Source organism: Crotalus tigris, unplaced genomic scaffold (assembly GCF_016545835.1).
Source record: "Crotalus tigris isolate CLP2741 ecotype Arizona unplaced genomic scaffold, ASM1654583v1 scf7180000017765.3138416, whole genome shotgun sequence".
Classification (NCBI taxonomy): Eukaryota; Metazoa; Chordata; class Lepidosauria; order Squamata; family Viperidae; genus Crotalus; species Crotalus tigris.
This window is the reverse complement of record NW_024096620.1, coordinates 716121-738095: the sequence shown is the minus strand read 5'-3', so window position 1 is coordinate 738095 and position 21975 is coordinate 716121. Positions and strand designations below refer to the sequence as shown.

The following is a 21975-nucleotide window of genomic DNA, read 5'->3' as shown; positions in this document are numbered from 1 at the left end:
TTATATTATATTATATTATATTATATTATATTATATTATATTATATTATATTATATTATATTATATTATATTATTACATTATATTATTTGTATTGCTTAAAAATCATCCTTCTACTCCTTTAATTGAAATTTGGTGTTACATCTCAAAATGACAGCAGACCTGACATTCAAAATATTATATCAAAGTTGCTATAAATGAATCACTGGATCTCCTTTGATGATTTATCCCAGGGCTATAGGTACTCCAGTCATCTTTGTGATCTGGGAAATGTTGCCTGCTGGGGAAAATAAAGTTTTCTCTTGGGGGTTTGCCCCAGTTTGCTGATAAAGAGATGAGAAAAAAAAAAAGAATATTCACGGGGAGAGCACCTCTAAAGGAAGTCTCATTCATTCAAGAACAGTCTGGTGGCAACTGCATACTGAACACATATGATCCTAATCTGGGGTGAGAGGAGGGGCTGGTCAGGTGATTTACATGACAAATACCTGGAAGTCATTAGATTTAAGCCCTCCCTATCCTCTGGACTATAAAGCACAGCGGATTCTTAGCGTGGCACTTGGTATTCCACCAAGCAACTACTGGGTCACCTTTCTCCGTAACAGTAAGTGCTCGTGGTTCGTTGGCGCTGGCTGGCTGGCTGGCTGCCTGCCTGCCTAGATGTTGCTTTAATTCAATTTTATACATCCAGATCGATTGCGAGGCGGGTGCTATGGGCCACGTAGATGTCTCCTTTGCCTTCTATGGTCTTGTCTAGCGGGACGGGGGAAAAATCTTCGCACCCATCCTTCACTTTTCCCCTTCTCTCGCCCCCTTTCTTACCACAGCTTCGGAGAACTTTGGAACAGGCGCAAAAGAGAGAAAGGCGCTCTCTCGCTTCTCTCGACGGCATCCCCGCCGCTGCTCTGCTAGGATTCTTCGGCTGCCTTTCCGCTGGAGAAGCTGGAAATGAAGAAAGTCGTACTGCTTTTGGTCATGCTCTTCCTATCATCTGCGCGAGCCGTGGGGGAAGATCTGGACGACCAGCACGAGCTGAACTACTGGGCGGATTGGTCCGATGGAGGCGAGCAGAACCAGGTGAGACGAAGCGACGCCTCTTCGCTCCACTTTGGGGGAGCTTCGCAACTTTAGGTTGGTCTTGAAAAACGGGCGAGGGCGAGGACTGCTGGATGGCGGGATGGGGCACGGGCGGCCGAGGGAGCAAAAACCAGAGCGGGCTGGAGCTGACTGTGTGCACGGGCATTCCTGACGCCGCCAGCTTTTGGCAGGTGCGCCAAGGAATGTTGGCCGCTCCCGTTCCGCCGAGGCGACGTCGGGGCGAATTATTCGCTCTATTCCGCCTCTCTGCATCCTCCTTTCGGCCCAGGCGAGTACGCCGGATTGTGTTGACCGAGCGCCACGTTCTCTTTTCAAAACTGATGTCGCCGGTGAAAAAGAGCGATTGCTTCCTGATGTCGCTCGTTCCCGCGCGCTTTCTAGCAGTTGTTGCGTTCTTAGTGTGAGTAAACGCACTGGAGTTGTTAATCTTACTTCTTAATGTGCCATGACTGCCCTGCTTAGAATGGCATACCAGGCAGTCTTTATTTTATTCTCATCACAGCAATCCGGGAGGTAGGCTGGTTTTAGGGATAATCAGAATCTGGCCGCCCACGGAATTATATGTTGTATCCATCAGGTCCTATCGTTGTGTCCATAGAACGCGACTAATTTCAAATTGCTCTTTACCTCAGTTATTAAGCAGCAGAGGGTTACTTTCAAAGAGAACATAAATACGTTTAGAGTATCATTATGAAAATGGATTTGGGAGCCAGATTGTGAAATATGCATATGACAGAGAAGAGTGTGGTTAGCAAACTTCAGAGTTATTTGAACTCAAGCAAAACAAGGATTTCTTAAAGCTCTGGAACTGAAAGCCTGGGACTTTGGGAGGAGGGGGGCGCAGGAGAAAAAAATAAACAACTGCAGTAGTCAATCATCAGAGTAACATGTTTTAAATGGTCCTCTACATGTAGAAGCAAAGTCTTTTGTGGTTTGAAAGAAGCCAAGCAATACATATCACCATCAGAAAAAATAGCCCTCAACTGAGATGAGAATCTAAAATTATCCAATGTAGCCGATACATAATCAGATTGTGTTCATATTTGAGAAAAGGTAGCACGAACCATCTTATTTGATCACAAGTCTCCTTCATCACTTTTCTTTACTGCCATCTTTTCTGAATTGCTGCTTCTGCAAAATGTAGGAAATGTCAACAACTGGCAACTTAGCTAAATAGAAAGATATATTGAACTTTAGGGAAAGATATATTGAATTCTATTATATTACTTGTCCATGTTTTCAGGCTTTCTCTCTGCATCAGGAGAATAATAAAATTCTGAACAAATTTGCCTACAAGATAGGTTAAAAGCCCAAGCCCCTTATTTTCATCTCTTCATGAGATTTCTTTTCCAGACCTGTACAACCAATACCATCAATTTCCCTTTCTTATAATGTTGGGTGATTGTCAGTAGCTGATATGGTACCTTGTTTGGATGACACTGTGTATGTCAGATCCTCAGTCAGTATACTGATCATTCCTTTAACCATAGTTTGCAAACTACAGTTGGGTAACTAATGGTACTATATATACTTATGTGATCAGACTGCTATGGCTTGTTCTATAAACTGTAGCTGACAATTTCTGAAGCAATGCTTTTTCTGACATTTGCAGTAGATTTGCAGAAAATACTTAAATAACCTTAAATAACCCAATATCAGTGGGAAAATTCTTCCTTGCTACCATCTTCTAAGTCAACACCTGACAGAGAATCTCATGATTTATAAAACACATCCATAATTTACAGGTGATCAAACAAATTTGTTGTTTCATTCTTTTCACAAGGGACTAAGATTAATTATCTAGATACAAAAAAATTAAGAATGAAAACAGATCACATTCTAAACCCACTACACTTGTTTTTAAAACTTTACTCAACCAGCCTATGAGTTTAAAACCAAATCTTGACAATTTCCAGCTCTTAATTTTAAATGCCCTCTTGTGGCCTACATGTGCCTAAATGCAAGAAGTTTTTGATCCTAAATTATCATTTACATCAATTTGGTCATTTGAATTTAGAGGGGGAAAAACCACTTTCCTTTGAGATCAGCTTGTGAAGGCTTTGAATGTATTAGACCAGAGAAAGGAAAAAGAAAACTCAGAATATGCAATCCTTCTAGGTTGAGTGTTTTTTGTTGTTGGTCAATGGATATCACATTTTATAAATAAAGCTGAGCAGTTAAGTAGTCTTTTTATATTTCTGTTTTAGGAAAAGTTGCCTTTCCCTTTTGAACACTTTCTTCAGAGAATTGCCAGAAGACCCAGACCTCAACAATTCTATGGCTTAATGGGCAAACGGGATGCTGGTGAGAACCACTTCCTTTTCTTTTTTTATGCTGTAATTTAGGTGTGGCTAAAAATGATTCAAATTACAAATATTTAATAAAAGAAAACATTTATTTCCTTAATTTATTATTTATAATTAGTAAATTTATTATACATTTATTATTTATAAACATTTATTATTTAAAATATTTCTTTTGAATATTAAAATGTTTTAGAAATATTCACCATTAATAGCATTTTACATATATTTAGTAGATGCTGTAGAAAAACTTGTGTGTAAAACAAGAATCCTTTCTTCCTATAAATAAATCATGAGTTTTGAAAGAAATGAAATTAAAATCCTGAATAAAATCAGGATTGGAGTTTGTTTTTTTTCTTCCTCATGTTTGCCAGATTAGACAGACTGCAGCAGATCTATGGTTACTCTCCAAACATCCATTTATCTTGTCCATCATGCTTCCTTTTGTCCTTTCTGATTTAAAGTTCTGACCTCATAAAAAATTGTCAGAAGATTGTTGGAATGGGAAGGAATTTTCAATACTAGATTTCCCCTTCAATGTCTGATTGTATTGATTGATTGATTGATTGATTGATTGATGCTTAGAACTAGATGAATCTAACAGCTCTTGAAGCAGTCTACCATGGTCTATAGTAGTGTTTTGCACTAGGTGTGTGGACCAATATGCAGAATTCTCATTAATGGCCATACAGGTGTGGAATACTGGAATTGGAAGTCCACACATGCAGAAAAAGCCAAAGTTGGGAAAACCAAGTCTGCTAATCATCTGTATAAGGATATTAGATATACACATTGGCTGGGTTCAAATATTGTGTTTAGCCATGTTATTGAAAAAGCTGCTTTACCGTTTGATTTATACAACATGCTAAGACACAAAGGGAAGTAAATCAAACTGTGGATTGAACTCAGCCAGTAGTTTAGTTTTTCCAAACTTGAGACAGGTCCTTAAGCATATCACACCATAGATTTTTTATCCCAAGTCTATCTGGAGTTCTGGAGGGGACATCAGGAAAGTTTTCGTATCAAGAAGATACTTCTTTTGTTAAATGCTGCTTCTTTCTGAATAATATTGCAGCTTTTAAAAAAATGCACAGGACAGTTTGAAATAAAAGACCAGAATGTATGGGAGACAGTTTTCATAATTTATGCTATATTTAAAATATAATTCTATTGAAAATTAGGAATTATATTTTATCTTTATGGGAAAGATCTGCATCTATGGTTTTAAAGGAAAACAATAAGCAGCTGCTGGCTACTTCTTTTTCTAAAAATAAGTAGGAAAATATAGAATTATATATTGAATAGTATATCTTTATATATGTTGTTTTTCTTTTAAAAACATGCTGTATAAAAATACTTGAATACACTTTTCAAAATTAGGAAATCTCACGATCTATTTCACTGCTTTGAAATAACATGCATCAAATGGAATATTCTTTACAGAAGGAAAAATAAATGAGAATCATATAAAAGCATATCCCATTTTATAATCGAGCATATACAGAAAACACTCCTGGGATATTGGGCCTAGACTAAAAAGTGTTTTGCATCCATGAATTATTCAGAAAACAATTAAGGCATTAATTGCTATGCATTGATAATGTGGTTCTTTGAAACGTGTTCCTTCTTTTTATGACAATAATAAATAATGATATGCATTTGCTAATTATTTTGTTTTTTTTAATTTCCAGGATATAGCCCTGTCTCACACAAAAGTAAGTTGGAATTGGTTTTATTTATGAATTTATATCCTGCCTTTCTTATTTTCATAAATACCTCAAGGAGACTAACACACACAACATTCCTGACCCTTGTGAGATGGGTTGGGCTGATAGAGAGTGACTTTCCTCTCATTTTCCTGTGCACCATTTATCAATTACTTCAATATGAGATACATTCAGAACTGCAAGTATATATTTGAGTCTAGGAAAATTGTATCAAATCCAGCATTTCCAGTGAACTCACAGAAATGTTGGCATATATTCAAGGGCCTTGTATGAACAAGATATGTTCAGAAATTCCAAATAATTATAACAGAATCATCCATTCTTACCTTGAACTTTAGAATAGGATAATTTCAGAATAAGGTGATTCATGAATACCATTTTTCCAGTCTAGCCTAATCCTGTGTATACCTACTTGAAAATGACACTGACATAGTAGGCTTGCAAATACACATTTATAGCATCCACGCTTTTAATTAAGATCAACGGTGCTTTTTCAGCAGTAAACCTTAACAAGAAGTGGGACCAAAGGTTGAAACAGTTTTCTATCTATGTGTCTAGCTCTTCCATTGGCTGTTTTAAAACATCCCTTAATGGCTGATTCACTGATTTTGAGCTGACCCTTGTGTATATTCTATAACTGTTTAAATTTTCATTTATGGTGGAATGATGTTTTACTGCTGCTATTGTGCTGTATATTTTACATACCTGGTTTCTAATCTTTAGTCATTTAGTACTATTAACCATAGCATTACTTTGTTGGAATGGCTTCAGCAGGATTCAGATTATGTTCCTTTTTATATTCTTCAGACAATATTCCATTAAATTCAAGAGGCTAATATCTAAGCAGAAATATATAGTTACTTGTCTGTAATGGTATAAGTGCTCCTGCTTACGTAGGAGGCTGGACTTGAATACCTCCAAGGTCCCCTTCAGCTCTATTTTATTATTATTATTTATTAAACTCATAATATCCCTTGTTAATATTTAGCACCACCAATGGCATTTACTTGCAATACAGCTTAAGTTTATAACTCTAATTTGACACAATTTGACAGTTAGAAAATGATACCTTTTAAAGTAATTTGGAGAAATAAAACCAACATTTTTATTAGTGAAAGTTATTAATCAGCCTAAATAAGCAAAGCTTGGATGAATCAAGAATCTCTCCAAAATTATTAACTGTCCACTGAAGGAATAGCTCATTTATACAAATTATTTCATTACTAAATGGAAGTGAGCTACCAGAATGACTGTTGATTACATAAAACATATCAGCAGAGTAATACTGATTAGGATATGTAAATGTAGAAACAGAAGCTATAGAGAGAAATGGCTTTTTTGATAACAGTCCATACCATATGGACATATAGTGACAGGGAAAAGATTTCCAGCTTTATTTTATTTTTATTTTTTGATATGTCAGTTTAGGCTTAGACAGAAATGGTTTTCATTGGGTGGAGAGCTTGCAATATCAAAAAAGAAAAAAACAGATATATATATATATATATATATATATATATATATATAAAACATGATATATAATACAGAGTTGCTAGGTCGTGTTCTTTGAGAATGGCACCACCTGGAAAGAAATAGAAAACAGGCTATGATGAGTTTCCCCCAGAAAGCTTGTTTGCATCCTTCCCTGAACTTCTAGGTTTTGTTTGCTGGAGATACAAGTTATTACTTCTCAGTTTGCACATTGTTCTAAAGAAGCAAAAGGTATATGAATAAATCAGTTGTGTATATCGTGTAATAGCAATAGCTATTTAGATTTATATAGTGCTTTATAGCCTTCTCTAAGTGGTTTACAGAGTCAGTATATTGCCCCCAAACAATCTGGGTCCTCATTTTACTGACCTCAGAGGAATGGAAGGTTGAATCAACCTTGGGCCAATCAGGATCAAACTCCTGGCTGTGGACAGAATCTGCAAAACTACATTTTAATCACTGCACCACCATGCATAGATACTCTAAACAGAGAGAAGAAAATGGATCCCTTCAGGCTATTCAATCTTCTATTGTTGTACCTATTTGTACCTCAGATAAGTTTCACTGATTCTTCATTCCTAAATCTTCTAGGGATAAGATTCTGTAAACAAAGCAAGGCTTACTTCTGAACAAGATCATGCAGGCTGAACTCTGAAATTCCAGTTTTATAACCACAGGGTACTATTTTATTATGAAACAGTACATTTGAGATTTTTCTCAAAAGACACTTTGTTGGTACAGTAAAGCTGTCACTTTATCAATTTAACATAAACTACTTCCAGTGTGGTTTCAATCCTTCTGCCATGCCCTGATCATGATATCAAAGTTCAGTAGCAAATCACCCACAAAACTGATTTGATTTAATATTTGATTTCTATGGGAACCAAAGACAAACTTTCTTGGAAAAACTTACAAATCTTTAAAAATACTACCTGTTTAATCCCACCTGGTATCATAGCTTTATCCCATTTCATAACTATTTTACTTACTGGAATCCTTAGGGATGTAAAAAAAATATTAAAAGAAAATGTACTGCATAGCTGCTAAAAAGGTATCTGAAAGTTATTAAAGAAATGCCCCACTGAGAACATTGAGACTTATTCGCAAGTAAGTTTACAAATAGTAAATCTGTCCAAGGTTCTAGATATCCCTTAACAGACCTGGTAATTAGGGTGTATGTGATGCTTGTGTTGTCTTTTTTCTAAATTATGAGAATGCTGTTTTACTCTAGGAAATCATCTTGTTTTAATTGTATTTCTTATGTATGGGATGTATTGTAAGCTGCACAGAATCTTTTTAGGGTTGGTGAACCTTAACAATTCCAAACAAATAAGAGAGAGGTGGGGTAGATGGCAGACAGACAGACAGTCATTTTATTGATTCTTCTATAGTGAACATATTAAATGTACAATACATTCATTGCAAGCCAGCTCAGGAAAATAGTTGATTTTTTTTAGCACCAGAAAAGAGAATCACAGAGATCTGTTAAGCAATCTGATTTTTATTCTTTTCTCCAAACTGTCTAAAGCTTTAGCCAAAACCCAGAAGCTTAGGTTACAGGAAGATTAAAACACTATATATTTTATTTTATTTTGCTGGGTTTTACAAAACACAAACTATTCTATCAAAGATTTGAAAATGTCTTTGGGGTTCCTGATTAAGTGTTGAATTAAATCTTGGGGGATCAAATCTGCTTGAATTACATCCAAAGCTTCTGTCCACTTATTCCACTATATTTATTGGCTGCTGTCAAAATTATGATCTGGTAAAGAAAAAAAATCTCACAGTGCTTACAAATATTTCATATGTGCATGGCATTCCAGACCATGAAAGCCTGGCCATTTATTTTGCATTGATCAATAATTTGAAGAGTTCTGGAGAAAAACTTTCCAAAGAATAATTTGCAATAGGTTCAGATCATACCAAAGCAATTTTTAAAATGGCTCAGTCTTTCTCAAAGAAAGTATTAATTCATTGCACTAATATTTTTTTTAAAAAATGTTAACTGGGTACATAATAAAGAAATAATTATTAGAGAAACAGAGAATTACATCACTATAAAAGCAGAAGTAGAATATATATATATATATATATATATATATATATATATATATATATATATATATATATATATATATATATATATATAGGTCTTTAGTTATTCGGGTTTTCTCCCACGTAAAATTGGAAGACAAATGAGACTTCATCAAAACATCGCCAAGACACTTCCAATTTTATGCGGGAGAAAACCCGAATAACCAAAGACCTATATACAAATACCCGCAAAAACCTCAGAAAACACATATATAGGATTTAATAAACCAGCCTGTTTAATATAAACAAGCCTATGGTTAAGAAGAGTCACTAAGCTTTCGTCCGGCGAAAAACTGCCGGCGTCATCAGAGTGACTCTTCTTAACTACAGGCTTGTTTATATTAAACAGGCTGGTTTATTATATCCTGGTGTTTGTTTCTTTTATTTGTATGTATGTGTGTATATATATATATATGTGTGTGTATATATATGTGTGTGTGTATGTATGTATGTATGTATGTATGTATGTATATATACCTCACAGAGATATCAGAGCAAAATCCAGTCAGGTTCAATCCTTTATTTCCTTACATTTACTGGACAGAAAACTTGCCAACCCAAAGTTATAACCTTGTAACCTAAATATCCTGAGAAATTCTAGGTTCTGGCTACCCTGAATCTCTTTCCTGCTTCTCTATCTAGCTTTGGAATGTGCAGTACCTTGATCCAGACTTCTCTCTGGGAAATATGTGTGTTAACAATTCTTTCCCTCTTTGCTCCTCCATGTCCAGGTTTGTAAACAAATAACCAAAACTCAGAGAGCGTCAATGACTCCACATTCCAAAGTATGTTGAAGGAACTGCCTAGAAGCTATGAATAATAAATTAGTGCTTTAAAATACAGCCTAGCCAAAGAGCTCACTTTTGGAAGCCACTTTTTATTATTCAGTCTCATTTTAAATGAAAAGATAGTAAAGATCAGATTCTGCAGAAATAAGATTTTTAAAAATCTTTATTTGTACTAAAATTTCTCATAACTAAGGGTCAGATTTATTTAGCCTTGGGTTCAACTATATTTAGAGTCTGTTTTTACTGTGTATTTCAATGTGAAAATGCATTCCCATTCCAAATTGTTTTTTTTTTCCCCAGAAAGGAATCTTTCAAATGTATTGTAATTAAACACCCCACAAATATATTTTTCAGGATATAAAACAGACTCATTTGTTGGACTCATGGGCAAAAGATCATTAAATTCTGGTATGTATAAACTATAAAATGAAAGCTAAACAAAAACCTACTTATCTGCAATTTTTATTTTGAATACACAGCCTTTTTACAATATTTAAGACAAAGACAGATAACCTGAGTTCTCCAGAAGTTGCCAGGACTCACTTTTTATAAAAGTAGCATAAACAGGAAGGATGGTCTTTGGAATCAAAAATCTTTGAGAAAACACAAGTTCCTCTAGGAAAAAAGGAGGTTGAATATTTTTCACCTTTCATCACTGTTTCTTCCTCCATGAATTGCTATCTTCTTTACAGGCAGAATAGTGATCCATTTACTTTTCTTGTATGATCCTCTCTGCCTCCAGTATCAATACATCTTTATAGAATCAAATCAAATTTTGTGTTATGCAGCATCAATTCCTGGTTTATTATCATATAATTTATAAATTTAAAATCTGTTAGTCTATCCAGGGAGTGTGTATTTTTGGTAACTTAATTTAAAAAACATTTTTAAAACTACTGAAATATTTTAAAAGAAACAGTTTCTCTTATTTCTCTAAATAGATGACCGAACTATATCATCTAATGGTTTTGCAATTCTTTAATGTGTACCCAGTAAACTATTTTCTGAAATTATAATTGTCAAGGGCTTTAAATTTCAATCTAGCAGTATTTAGGACTGCAATATATCAAGGTCATATCTTATTTAGTTCTACAAATTACTATGAATCATGAACAATTAAGGGAATAATTTATCTGAGAAAGATATCCATTAAATGCTCTTGCATTTGTAAATACCAATTAACAGAGCTGAGTCTGAGCTGAAATTCAATTTGTATTGTGATCATATGTTTGAAAATATAAAATAATAAACGATGGGTTTTTAAAACTTATTTTTTCAAAATTGCTATAGAAAATAACATAGTTAGATCCCACTAAATAATAGAATAGGTTTTCACAGCATTATTACTGTGAAAAATATTCTGCAGCTTCACTAACCAATATTTTAAATCAACACCCTGTACAAAATCAACTGATGTATTTAACCAAGGTTCTATATTGTACAAATTGCCTTAGTAAACCAAGTTTCAGTTAATTATGTGAACACAGTATGACCTAGCTTGTGGCCTAGCTTTCAGGTTGTAAGCCAGTATAGATATCAAAATATCCAAACTGGCATTACAAGGAGCCTTGGAGACTATATTTCTGAAAGACACCATGTGAATATTTGAATCTCAAAAATTACATTGTAGAAATTGCTATCACACAGATATCTGGGTACACTAATGTTTTGCCAGAGGCAGGAGAATACATTCATATCTTATTTAACACGGGGACGTGTTTACAGTTTCAATTACTAACAAATCACTAAAAAATGCATCAGATAATACTACTGAATGTATTTAGTACATTCATGTAAGCTTATTCAACTTAAAAATCTAAACTAGAAATGCATTATACTGGGAATTGAAAAAATGTCTATAAAAGTGATAAAATAATTACATCGGAAAATGTCCCTTCCTTTATTTATAGTTATGGAGATTAGATTTTTAAGTATTTATGAAAACCAACAAAATGGAAGATCTAGCACTTGCTTCTCTAATTAGCAGTATACTAACATAACCTTCCCCAGGCCAACATCTTCCAGATATGTAAATATGAACTCCCAAAATTCTCAAGCTAACATAGCCAATTCTGAGAACTTTGGGAGCTAAATCCACACATTTAGAGATTATCCAGATTGAGGAAAACTGCTAAATCAACAGTAATTACAGCTGTAAGGCAACTCTATGTTTTATTGTAAGTACTCTGAAAGTCACTAGATTCAACCTCCTGGTCACTGCAGGACATATAGTAGAGGGTGAACAATACATTTGCCAGATGATCCTGGAAATTCCTCAAATGAAAATTTGAGTGACACCTTATGATGCAAATAGTTCTTCAAACTTCCTCTTGTCATTCTGAGTGATAAAATTTTAAGAAAACTTCAGTTTTGTTTTCCTGAATAACACTGAAATGTTTTCAGGGTCAAAGACTTCCTGATTCAACAGAAGCAGAAGCTCTGTGGCAGGGATAAATTACATGCCAATATTGGAGGGTGGCTCAGATGAGTTAAAATCTCTGAATCAAATTTATGCAACACTCAGAATTAGGAAGCAGCACTCCAGTTATGGTCTGATTGGCACAGTTTACAATGGAAATTCATCACACTGAATCTTACTTTTCAGACAAGCTGATCAAGATATGTAATCATTTATTCATTACATTCAATTAATCTGCACTATTTTGTTTCCGTTAGGATCTTCTGAATGGAGTGCCCTACAAATGTTTGAAAGAAGACGCAAATGAGACAATTTTTCCATTGTCCATTGAAATGTTTAAGTAGCCAGCTTAGTATAATGAAAAATAGCCATTGTAAGGAATATTTATCTATTTATTTTTAAGATCAAATTTTCAGTTACAATGATTTCCTCTTTTGAGGCAGTGATATATACATTATGTAGACATGGCAAGCTTTACAGCAATATTTCTGAATGGAATATAGAAATCAGTGATGTTTCACAAGAAAGCACATTATTCATTGTGTGAAAAAATGTTCAACGGAAAAAAAGTGGTAAGAAATCAGAAAAAAGAATCCTTGTTAATTTAGTATCTGCTAAACCACCAAATTGATTTGTGATCACAACAAAAAAAAAGAAGAAAAGGAAAAGCCTTGTAATTTCTGTCATCAATATTTGTTCGTATAATTGCAGCATGTTTTTGTTTATTTTGTACATATATATATATGTAAAGTGACATCACTTCATTTCTATATATATATATATAAATGAAGTGATATCTTGTTACAATTCACTCACATCAGATAAAAGTAACACAATTCTGAGGGATTGGGAACACATATTCTGTGCATGGATATCATTAATTAAAACAGGAGCATCAAATCTCAAAAATTTTAAAAAGCAAAAGTAAAGATTGTATTAGAGAATTTTATTAGAGAATGTTTATTTGAGTATTATCCATCAGTCAATCTTGCCAGAATTTCTAGCTCTGGTATTTGTAATTTTGCAATTAGCAAAATTAGCAGATTAAGAATGGTGCATGTTTGGTTACTATCTGGCTTAATCCATAAGCAAATCTGGTTGGGCATGTGGTAGGTTAAAAGCAGTTTCTAAACATTCTAAATTTCTAAAATTAATACAGTAGATTTCAATATTCACAGCTAAAGATAAAGCAGCTGCAGAATGTTCTAACTTCCATGGGTTTCCTTGCTTGTTAAGTGCACAGCAAAAGCCTTGCCCCAAGAAAACAGATTACAGTAGTAAAACAATGGTGGGGATGAGAATGCAGCTCTTGAACATCATATAAACCCCAATTATATAGTCATATAATGACTAGATTTCAAAGCTCCAAATGACTAAATAGAGTTGGGAAGTCCTTTCTTTATTGCCCTCTAAAGCTCAATCTGGATTTTTGCAGCCAAAATTGGCTGATATGTAGCCCGGTTGTCTCTAATGTGATGGCAGTCAGGTGAAGGAAATGCATCAACTTTAGGATTCTACTATATGAACAAACCAATGTGAATTACAGAGAGTTTCTTACCACTTTTGGAACATATACAGTAAATCTGTACATCTTGCTTAGCCATGGTAGATCTTATATGATTCACAGCTTCCCATGTTGTACCAAGTCAATCAACTGTGATTAAGCAAATCATGATATATGATCTTACCTTTATATGAATGCACATTGAATATAAGCAGTGAACACTTTTTCAATCCTGAATCTACTGCCAGTCAATTACTATAGTGAACCATAAGTTCTAGTTTGATGAGAAATACAGTCTGCATTTCCTATTTTTTTGTGAAGGAATGGAGTCCCAGGAATAAGCAACTTTATAACATATTCTAACTTCCTCTTCGAAAACAGAGAAACCTGAAGTTGCATTTTGCAAGCAGCTCAGTTTTATCACTTGCTATTTTGATCCTACAAAACATCATATCCAGGTTTAGGGGGGAGCAATCTTAAAATGCTATTCTTTAAAAAAGTTTATATGCTTTATTTGGATTGCTATAAACTGCAAGCATATACAGTAGTTTAGCTAAAAGCTAATAAAAAAGAACTTATCAATTAACCACCTTCATTTGTGTATCTTTGTGCAGAAATGTCAATCTTTTATTTCTCTTTTAAAAATGCAACAGATTCCTAATCATGAAATCTGATCTAAACAACATGACAAATTTAATAAAAAACTATAATTAAAAGGTAAGTAAGAATCTAACAAAAAAACAAATAGCCCATTTTACAATTATTTTCATCTATAATTACACATGTATTTCCCTAGAAAGTTAAAAAAAATTAAACCACACTTACATCATTTAGTTGTCTTGATATTATTTCTAAGCTATTCTTTTTTCATGGAAAGAAAGCTGACTTATACAAACCCAATTCATTGCACACATTTGAGATTTTTATCTCCCCCACTAGCTCTTGTTCTGTTCTTGGCTTTCAGAAATTTCCCTATTCTCTTCAGAGTGAATTGTGTTTACTTAATCGATTTAACTAAAACCAACCCACAAAATGTAAGGCTAAAATGAATGTGGCAGTTTTATAGTTCAATATACCCAGCAATGGTTTCTTTAGTTCAGAAGTGGAAAACCTTGAATGGCTAGAGATTGTTCTTAAAATTGCTTGGAAAGAAAAGACATGCAACGTGGTAAATAAATCCATCTGAGCTATGAGCAGAGCTAGATTTTACTTTTCTTTCTTTAAAGTTTAAGATGTGTGGAACTGCAGGTTTTATGTTTATTGTTTTCCTCAAAACTGTGGGAAACGAAACAATTGTGGTTGGAAGAGACTTATGAAGCCAGAAAGAAGTTTGGGGGCTGTGGTGGTCTCCCATGGAGAATGAGACACGCACACAGGTATCTCGGGATGGGAGCCCAGAGCTGACTCCAACACCCTATTTTATTGTTACTAATGTTTTTACATCACACAGCATAATCAAAAGACGTATATAGGGGTGGTTACAATGTATCGCATAACAGACACTCTCCAGATGCAAGGCTACGCAGGTGTTCCTATCAGACTCTGTCCAAAAGGCTGATGAATGTATCCTGTGTCTGGAGCAGTCCGTTTCTTATCTCAAGGATCTTGTGGGAGCATACCCATGGATATATTTGTGCAATTAATCCCACATCTCCTCGTTTTGTGTTTTTTTAATGTTACTCACTTCCAGTTCCAGAAGGGATCTTGATTCACTGATTAAGGCGTCCTTCCTAGTGGAGGGCGTAACATTTTTGCACATTTGCAGGAGGGAGGGAATACATTGAATGCAACAACATAGCAATACAAATAATATCAAAATGGTTACTATAATAGAAATCAAAGATCGTAGCCAGGATCCATCCGGTAGCCAGGACCAAAGGGCACCCCAAATATCCACGGTGCCTGATCCATCGCTGCGTAAGGGATTATTTTGGAGCATAGATTCCATTTTCCTTGCTGTAGCAGAAATATTAGGTTGAAAATCATGTATATACATACAACAATGAGAATGAATTAAGGCACATACACCGCCTTTTGCTGCTAAAATAATATCTAAAGCATACCGATTTTGCAAAACTACTTCCCTTATTTCCCCCATTTCTTGATTAATCATTTTAATGCTGTTGATTGTTTCATTAAACATATGAACAGTCCAATTGTTAAGCAAATGAAGATCTCTATAGTTCATGGCAACTCCTAGATTGGGCAATATTCCTCTGCTGATTTGAGTCTCTAAACTACCACCCAATGTTAGGGGTGGATCCAAGGAACCAGTATCACGTTTGTTCCGCAGGCGTCCATCAGGGAGATGAGGCAAGGCATATACAGCAGGAGTCAAAAGGCCTAGTGTACAGATGCCTTTCCAATCCTTAGGCACCTGGCGATAGGCTCTACGGCCACATAGTAGCCACATATCGGATAACTCATAATAACCCTGGTGAGACTCATTAGCAAATGTTATTATGGATTCCATGTCAAGGCAAGCCATGTAGGTACTGATGTTTGTCCATTGATTGTTTCGATAAGTGTCATTTACCTTAGTAAGGTTGCTTTTGATGGATTTGCATTTCTTTGCTGAATTCCATATAATAACTTGTTGACAATTATTATAAGTTCCCAAATAAATGGCAGTACGGAATAGTCCTGTGCTATAAAAACAAAATCTGGCAGGTTCCATTATACGAGCGCCCACAGCATATGTCATATTCAATGTCTCTGTAGTTATTTTCCACAGCTGCTTCCATCCTGTTTCATTGAACGGGATGGCATGGAAAATAAGGCCACCACGACTGTCACCAGGAATTTGCATGCAAATCCAACAGTTCGTGACGTTAAGTGTAAGAGCAGTGCGCCTGGCATCCCGTACAAAAGCATTAAAAGCCCACAGTCCCTGATCCTCATATGCCTGGCTGAGGTGGTGTACGTTGAGCCATATAAGGACGAACACAACGAGCTGGAGTCCAAATGATCTCGCCATGGTCGTCTATTGCAGCGTAACCTCGACCCCAGGTAATGAGGGAGGCAGGCCCTTTCCAGGTGGGATCAGGCAAACGTTGATAGTATACCTGGGGGCATGAAGAATCTGTGGGAGAAGCAGAAAAATGCCTGCTTGCGGCAGTTGAGCCAGGGGTGCCAGAAACATTCAAAAAGTTTAAGGTAAAAAGTACAAGATTAAGAGTGTTTTGTATCCCAGGCAAGCCGGGGGTATTTTCCCCTTTCTTTTTTGCATGCATGTCTAGAGCCCTTTTTACGGTCTGATTGGCTCATTCCACGATCGCTTGACCAGTGGAGTTATATGGAATGCCAAATTTATGAACAATAGACCAGCAAGAGCAAAACTGCGCAAAGGAGGTGCTGGTATAAGCAGGAGCGTTGTCAGTTTTAATTTCTTTTGGATTGCCCAGGATAGAAAAGGTACGAATACAATGATTAATAACATGTTTAGCAGACTCACCCCTTTGAGGGGTGGCCATAATAAAACCTGAATAGGTGTCAATGGAAACATGCAAATATTTCCAGGGGGCAAATGGCAAATATTGCGTAACATCCATTTGCCAAAGTTGACAGCTCTGCGTCCCTCTTGGGTTGACCCCTTGAGGAACAGAGTGTGCTTGGAGGCTGCAGGTGGGACATTGTTGTATGATAGCCGCAGCCTCCGTAGCTGTTAAAGAAAATTGTTTCATTAAAGCCTTCTTATTTTGATGAAAATATGAATGGCTGTCCCATGGGGTTATGAGAGATAAAACAAGGACAGAAACGTCCTGGTGAGTGGAGGAGGCCAAAGCGGCAGCATCCGCCTTGGCATTGCCTTCGGAGATAATACCAGGGAAAGGTTGGTGACTTCTAATATGAGCAGGAAAAAAACAAGTAGAGCGGGAATGAAGAAGGGATTGGAGTGTGAGAAATAGACTGAAGAGAGAGTCATCCAATGAGGGTGACACATATGAGTCAGATAAAGAAGTGAGAACTTTATATACATAAAGACTATCTAAAATAAGATTAAAAGGTTCAGAAGAAAAAGTTTGTAAGGCCAGAATTGTAGCGGCAAGTTCAGCACGCTGAGCAGAAGTTTGAGGAGGAGTAATTTTTGTGTGCCATTGTTCACCCTCCTTCCATACACATGAACCATAAGTCTTGCTGCCATCAACATACAGGGTGACAGCGTTAGGAATGGGAGAGGAGGAAATGGGAGAATGCAGAGAAATTGAAACATTATTAAGGAGTTGGAAGCGAGGGTCAGAGGGAATATGACAGGAAACAGATCCTGCCCAGTCAGCAAGAGAAAGTTGCAATATATCTGAAGAGGCAAATAAAGGTTCCCATATAGTAAGAGACATGGGGACATATAAAAAAACAATATCAAATCCAATTAAACATTTTGCTCGAAAACGGCCCTTTGTAATTAAAAGAGCAAACATAAATGGCAGTGGATTGATAGATTTGCGAGGGGTATTGGGGAGGTGAATCTATTCAACAATGGAGACGCTCCCCTTTTGATGTTGGAGAAGGGCAACTGTAGGAATAGAGGGAGTATTAAATATGGCCAAAGACAAAGGCTCATTGGGAATGGCTCGGTCCACCCAGCGGGTGGAGAGGGCACTATTAATTAAGGCAAAAACATGTTTTTGAGTGGGGTTAAGAACAATAACAGAGGAGGGGGAAGTGTGGCCTCGCAAAGCCAAAAACAAGGGTGCCAATTGGGCAGTGGTGAGCGCAAGAAATGGACGCACAAAATTTATGGTGCCCAAGATTTGTTGTAAAGCAACTAAAGTGAGAAGAGAAGGAAGGTGGATGGCAGGGAGTACTGGAACAGAATGAGAGGCTAGGACTTTGTGTCCCAGATATAAAAAGGGAGATTGGGTCTGAACTTTTTCCGGGGCAACAATAAAGCCATAAGAAGCTAAAAGCTGAATGAGTTGGGGAAGAACAGTTTGCACCGTGCCAGGAGGACCCACACGGGGGTGTCAGAAAGGAGCGTAAGCTTCATGGGTGAAGGAGGCATTGTTAGTCTTCCAGAGTTAACTTCACATTAAATTGAGAGAGTAAGTCTCTGCCCCATAAATTTGTGTGAAGAGGGAGGATGACAGGTTTAAATTTAGCAGAAATGCCTTTTGTGATTCGTTGTGCAGTAAGCCAATTTTTACTGGAGCTTGCTTGTTGAAGTCCTCCCACTCCCCTGACTGCTGGTGAGGATTCCAGGGGCCAGTTAGAGGGCCATTCAGCTGTTCTTATGACTGAGACATCCGCACCAGAGTCTACAAGACCAGAAAAAAGAATGCCATTGATTAAAAAAGGTATCACCAGTTTTTGGGGAGTAATTTGCTTTGTTAGTGCCAATAAAGCAAAGGAAGAATTCCCAGAGTGAGGTGCATATGCAGCCTCTGGAATGGGTGGTGCTGGACATGGTAATAAGACCAAGCGTGCCACCGTATCCCCCCAGTTCATTGTGACAGGGAGATTGGTATAAAATTGGACTTTTAGGGTGTCTCTATATGTGGGATCTATCATACCTGGAAGCACAAACACTCCTTGTTCCCGAGCAACAGGTGTAAGAAGAATTATTCCTTCCGTTTCCGGAGGCAAGGGTCCAGAATAAAGAGTTTCAGCAACCGTGAGTAGGTTAGGAAAAGTAACAGAAAGAGCAGAAGCCAATTTTAAATCTATGCCAGAAATATATTGTGAAGCAGAAGAAGTAAGGTCTGAAAAGGATGCAGCCTTTGGAGAGGGGTAAGCTGCAGACCCCTCTGTTAGTTGCCCTGATTTGACTGAGATTGGCCCAATGAAAACCCTTTTTACATTTTGGGCACACAGTTTTGGGCTTGGCTCCGGGGATGGCAGCGGGTCGAGCCGCGCCGCCTCCTGGGGCTCTGCATTGCTTTTTAAAATGACCAGGTTTTCCACAATTGAAGCAAGTGCCTTGGGGTTGATTCCCCTTTTGGATTGCAGCTGCAAGAGTGTCCATTTGAAAAGCATTGGTTAAGAAAGTCTGCTAGGGTGGCCGTGGGACTGGAAACAAGTGGTTTAAGAATGGACTGGCAGTCTGCATTTGCATGTTCATAAGCCAATTTTATGAGGATTTCATTTGCTGCATCTCTGTTTGAAATTTGACGCTCAATGGCAACTTGCAGGCGATTCACAAAGTCTGCATAGGATTCAGTCGCAGTTTGGCGAATGGCAGAAAAAGATTCAATCGGGGTGCCAGACTCATCAACACGAGCCATGGCAGAAAGAACACAACTATTAATGATTGGAAATGCAAAGGGAGTAAAAGTTTGAGCCTGAGCATTAAGGGTAGCAAAATTGCCTTCTCCGAAGTGTTGTTCTGCTGTCCATTATGAACCTGGGTGATTAGCTCTGTTTTGTGCCTCTCTTTTATATTCAGATTAAAAAACTACATATTGCGTTCCGTTAAGAAGCATGCGGAACAGATCTTTCCAATCTTGAGGCAACATTCGATATGCACTAGCAATTGAATGTATCAGTCCTCTAGTATAGGGACTGGTTATGCCATAATCTTTTGTAGCCTTTTTCAATTCTCGGATCATAGCCAAGGGAAGTGCTTCCCAATCAACTACTATGCCTGCTGCAGTCTGTTGGTAAGTAACAGGGAACAACTCTATCTCAGATAGTTCAGAAACACTTAAGTCACCATTGTTTCAAGCCTTTTGAAAAGCACCACGGATGATTCCGGGCCGGGAGAGAGGCGGCAACGTGGCAGGAACAGGAGAGGCTGTTTGTTGTTTATCAGGATCCATAGAATTTGCAGGGGCAGAAGGAGGGTTAAAACCTGCTCCAGGGGGCAAGGGAGTGGACAACATAACAGACGGACTTTTATACGGTGGAGGGTCTAATAAAGGCTGATGAGGCGAGTCAGCATGGGTTTGAATCAGGGTATAGGCAATTTTCCAAAGGCACAAAATCTCTGGGGGGGGGGGTTCTTGGAGACTGATGGAGAACGGCGCCAATTTTCCTCCATGTATCTACTTTTAAAGATCCAGACTCCGGATAGGATGAGCAGTTAGCCCATACGTAAGCAAGCAATTTAACAGCCTCAGATTTAGAAAGGTGACGGGTTAATTTCTGTTCCTGATCAGTAAGATATTTTTTCCTGCCAAGTAGCCTCAGCTCTTCCACATGCTGCTTTTGAGCGTGAGACATTCCACCCCCCATACTTACGAAGAGGAGTCAGTTGCCAGCAACTTCGTCGGGTGCACCAAGCCTATTCCAGGTGATAAGTAAAGGGTCGGCAGGGACGTATCCCTCAGTGGATCACGTCGGGGTCACCAGATGTGGTGGTCTCCCATGGAGAATGAGACACGCACACAGGTATCTCGGGATGGGAGCCCAAAGCTGACTCCAACACCCTATTTTATTGTTACTAACGTTTTACATCACACAGCATAATCAAAAGACGTATATAGGGGTGGTTACAATATATCGCATAACAGATACTCTCCAGATGCGAGGATACGCAGGTGTTCTTATCAGACTCTGTCTAAAAGGCTGATGAATGTATCCTGTGTCTGGAGCAGTCCATTTGTTATCTCAAGGACCTTGTGGAAGCATACCCATGGATATATTTGTGCAATTAATCCCACAGGGGACAGTAGGTAACCCTAGAAATAGATTTTTCACTTCTCCCTTAGTTGATCTCTTTGGTCAGCTAGGCCTTTTTCCTCTTTCCAGCTCTTCCAGACACACCAAATTACCATCCCAAAGGTGCTTTTTCAAGGGGCAACTGGACCTTCTTTGTTTTTTTTGAAGACATTTCACTTCTCATCCAAGAAGATTTTTTAGTTTTGACTGAATGATGGAGAATGTTTCACTTCTCATCAGTTCTTGGTTAAAAAGTGAACTGTTTTCAAATAAAAACAAAGAAAGTCCAGTTGTCTCTTGAAAAAGCATCTTTGGGACAATCATGACCTGAATGACTGAGAATCTCCATAGACACCAAACTGCCATCTTCTTCCATTATCTGCATAATCTCCTACTCATTGTCCCCATTCCTTCTTATCAAGAGTGCACCATCTGAAGCTCCAGGCTAAATGACATTGTTTCCAATGGGCAAAACTTTTCTGATGATAATTTCCATCTGCATTATCACATGGTTCCCTGGCTGAGCCACCAAACAGCTGTTCAGTGCGAGAAAGCACGGGGGAGAGAACACAGCAGGGATGACCGCTGGGAGAAAGTCAGAAGGGAAGCATTAAGAAGGAAGACAACGGAGGCCAGTGGCAGGGATGACGCTAGGGAAGGAGCCAGGGGCGACCTTACCTGGACGGGTGACGAATGCGGAGCCGCTGAACAGCTAAGCAGCCCTGAGTCCAACAAACAGCTGATTGACGTAGGAGTGTCACCTGCCAGCGGATGCTGGTTAGGTGGGTGGGGGGTGGAGCTGGTGGGCAGGAAGGTATGTAAGGTGCTGGGAGGAAACCACTCTCAGAGCTAACTTTGTTTTACTGTCATTAAAGACCGTTCTGGATTTTTGCCAGCTACCTTGACGTCTACCATTTTTGTTTTCCTTCTCTCTCTCTCTCTCTCTCTCTCTCTCTC

General features: G+C 37.5%; 1 protein-coding gene across 2 annotated transcripts; it reads left to right on the top strand.

The window, feature by feature from the left end:
• Positions 1–434: 434 nt before the first annotated feature.
• TAC1 (tachykinin precursor 1) lies at positions 435–14008 on the top strand. 2 transcript variants are annotated; one of them, XM_039341446.1, is made up of 6 exons: positions 436–602; positions 826–1075; positions 3304–3400; positions 5091–5114; positions 9854–9907; positions 12176–14008. In XM_039341446.1, exons 2-6 carry the CDS (start codon positions 947–949, stop codon positions 12223–12225), a joined length of 354 nt encoding a protein of 117 aa, XP_039197380.1. In that variant the 5' UTR covers positions 436–602; positions 826–946; the 3' UTR covers positions 12226–14008. The 2 variants fall into 2 exon arrangements, with proteins under 2 accessions (XP_039197381.1, XP_039197380.1); XM_039341447.1 differs by lacking the exon at positions 9854–9907 and having other exon boundaries at positions 435–602.
• The last annotated feature ends 7967 nt before the right edge of the window (positions 14009–21975 follow it).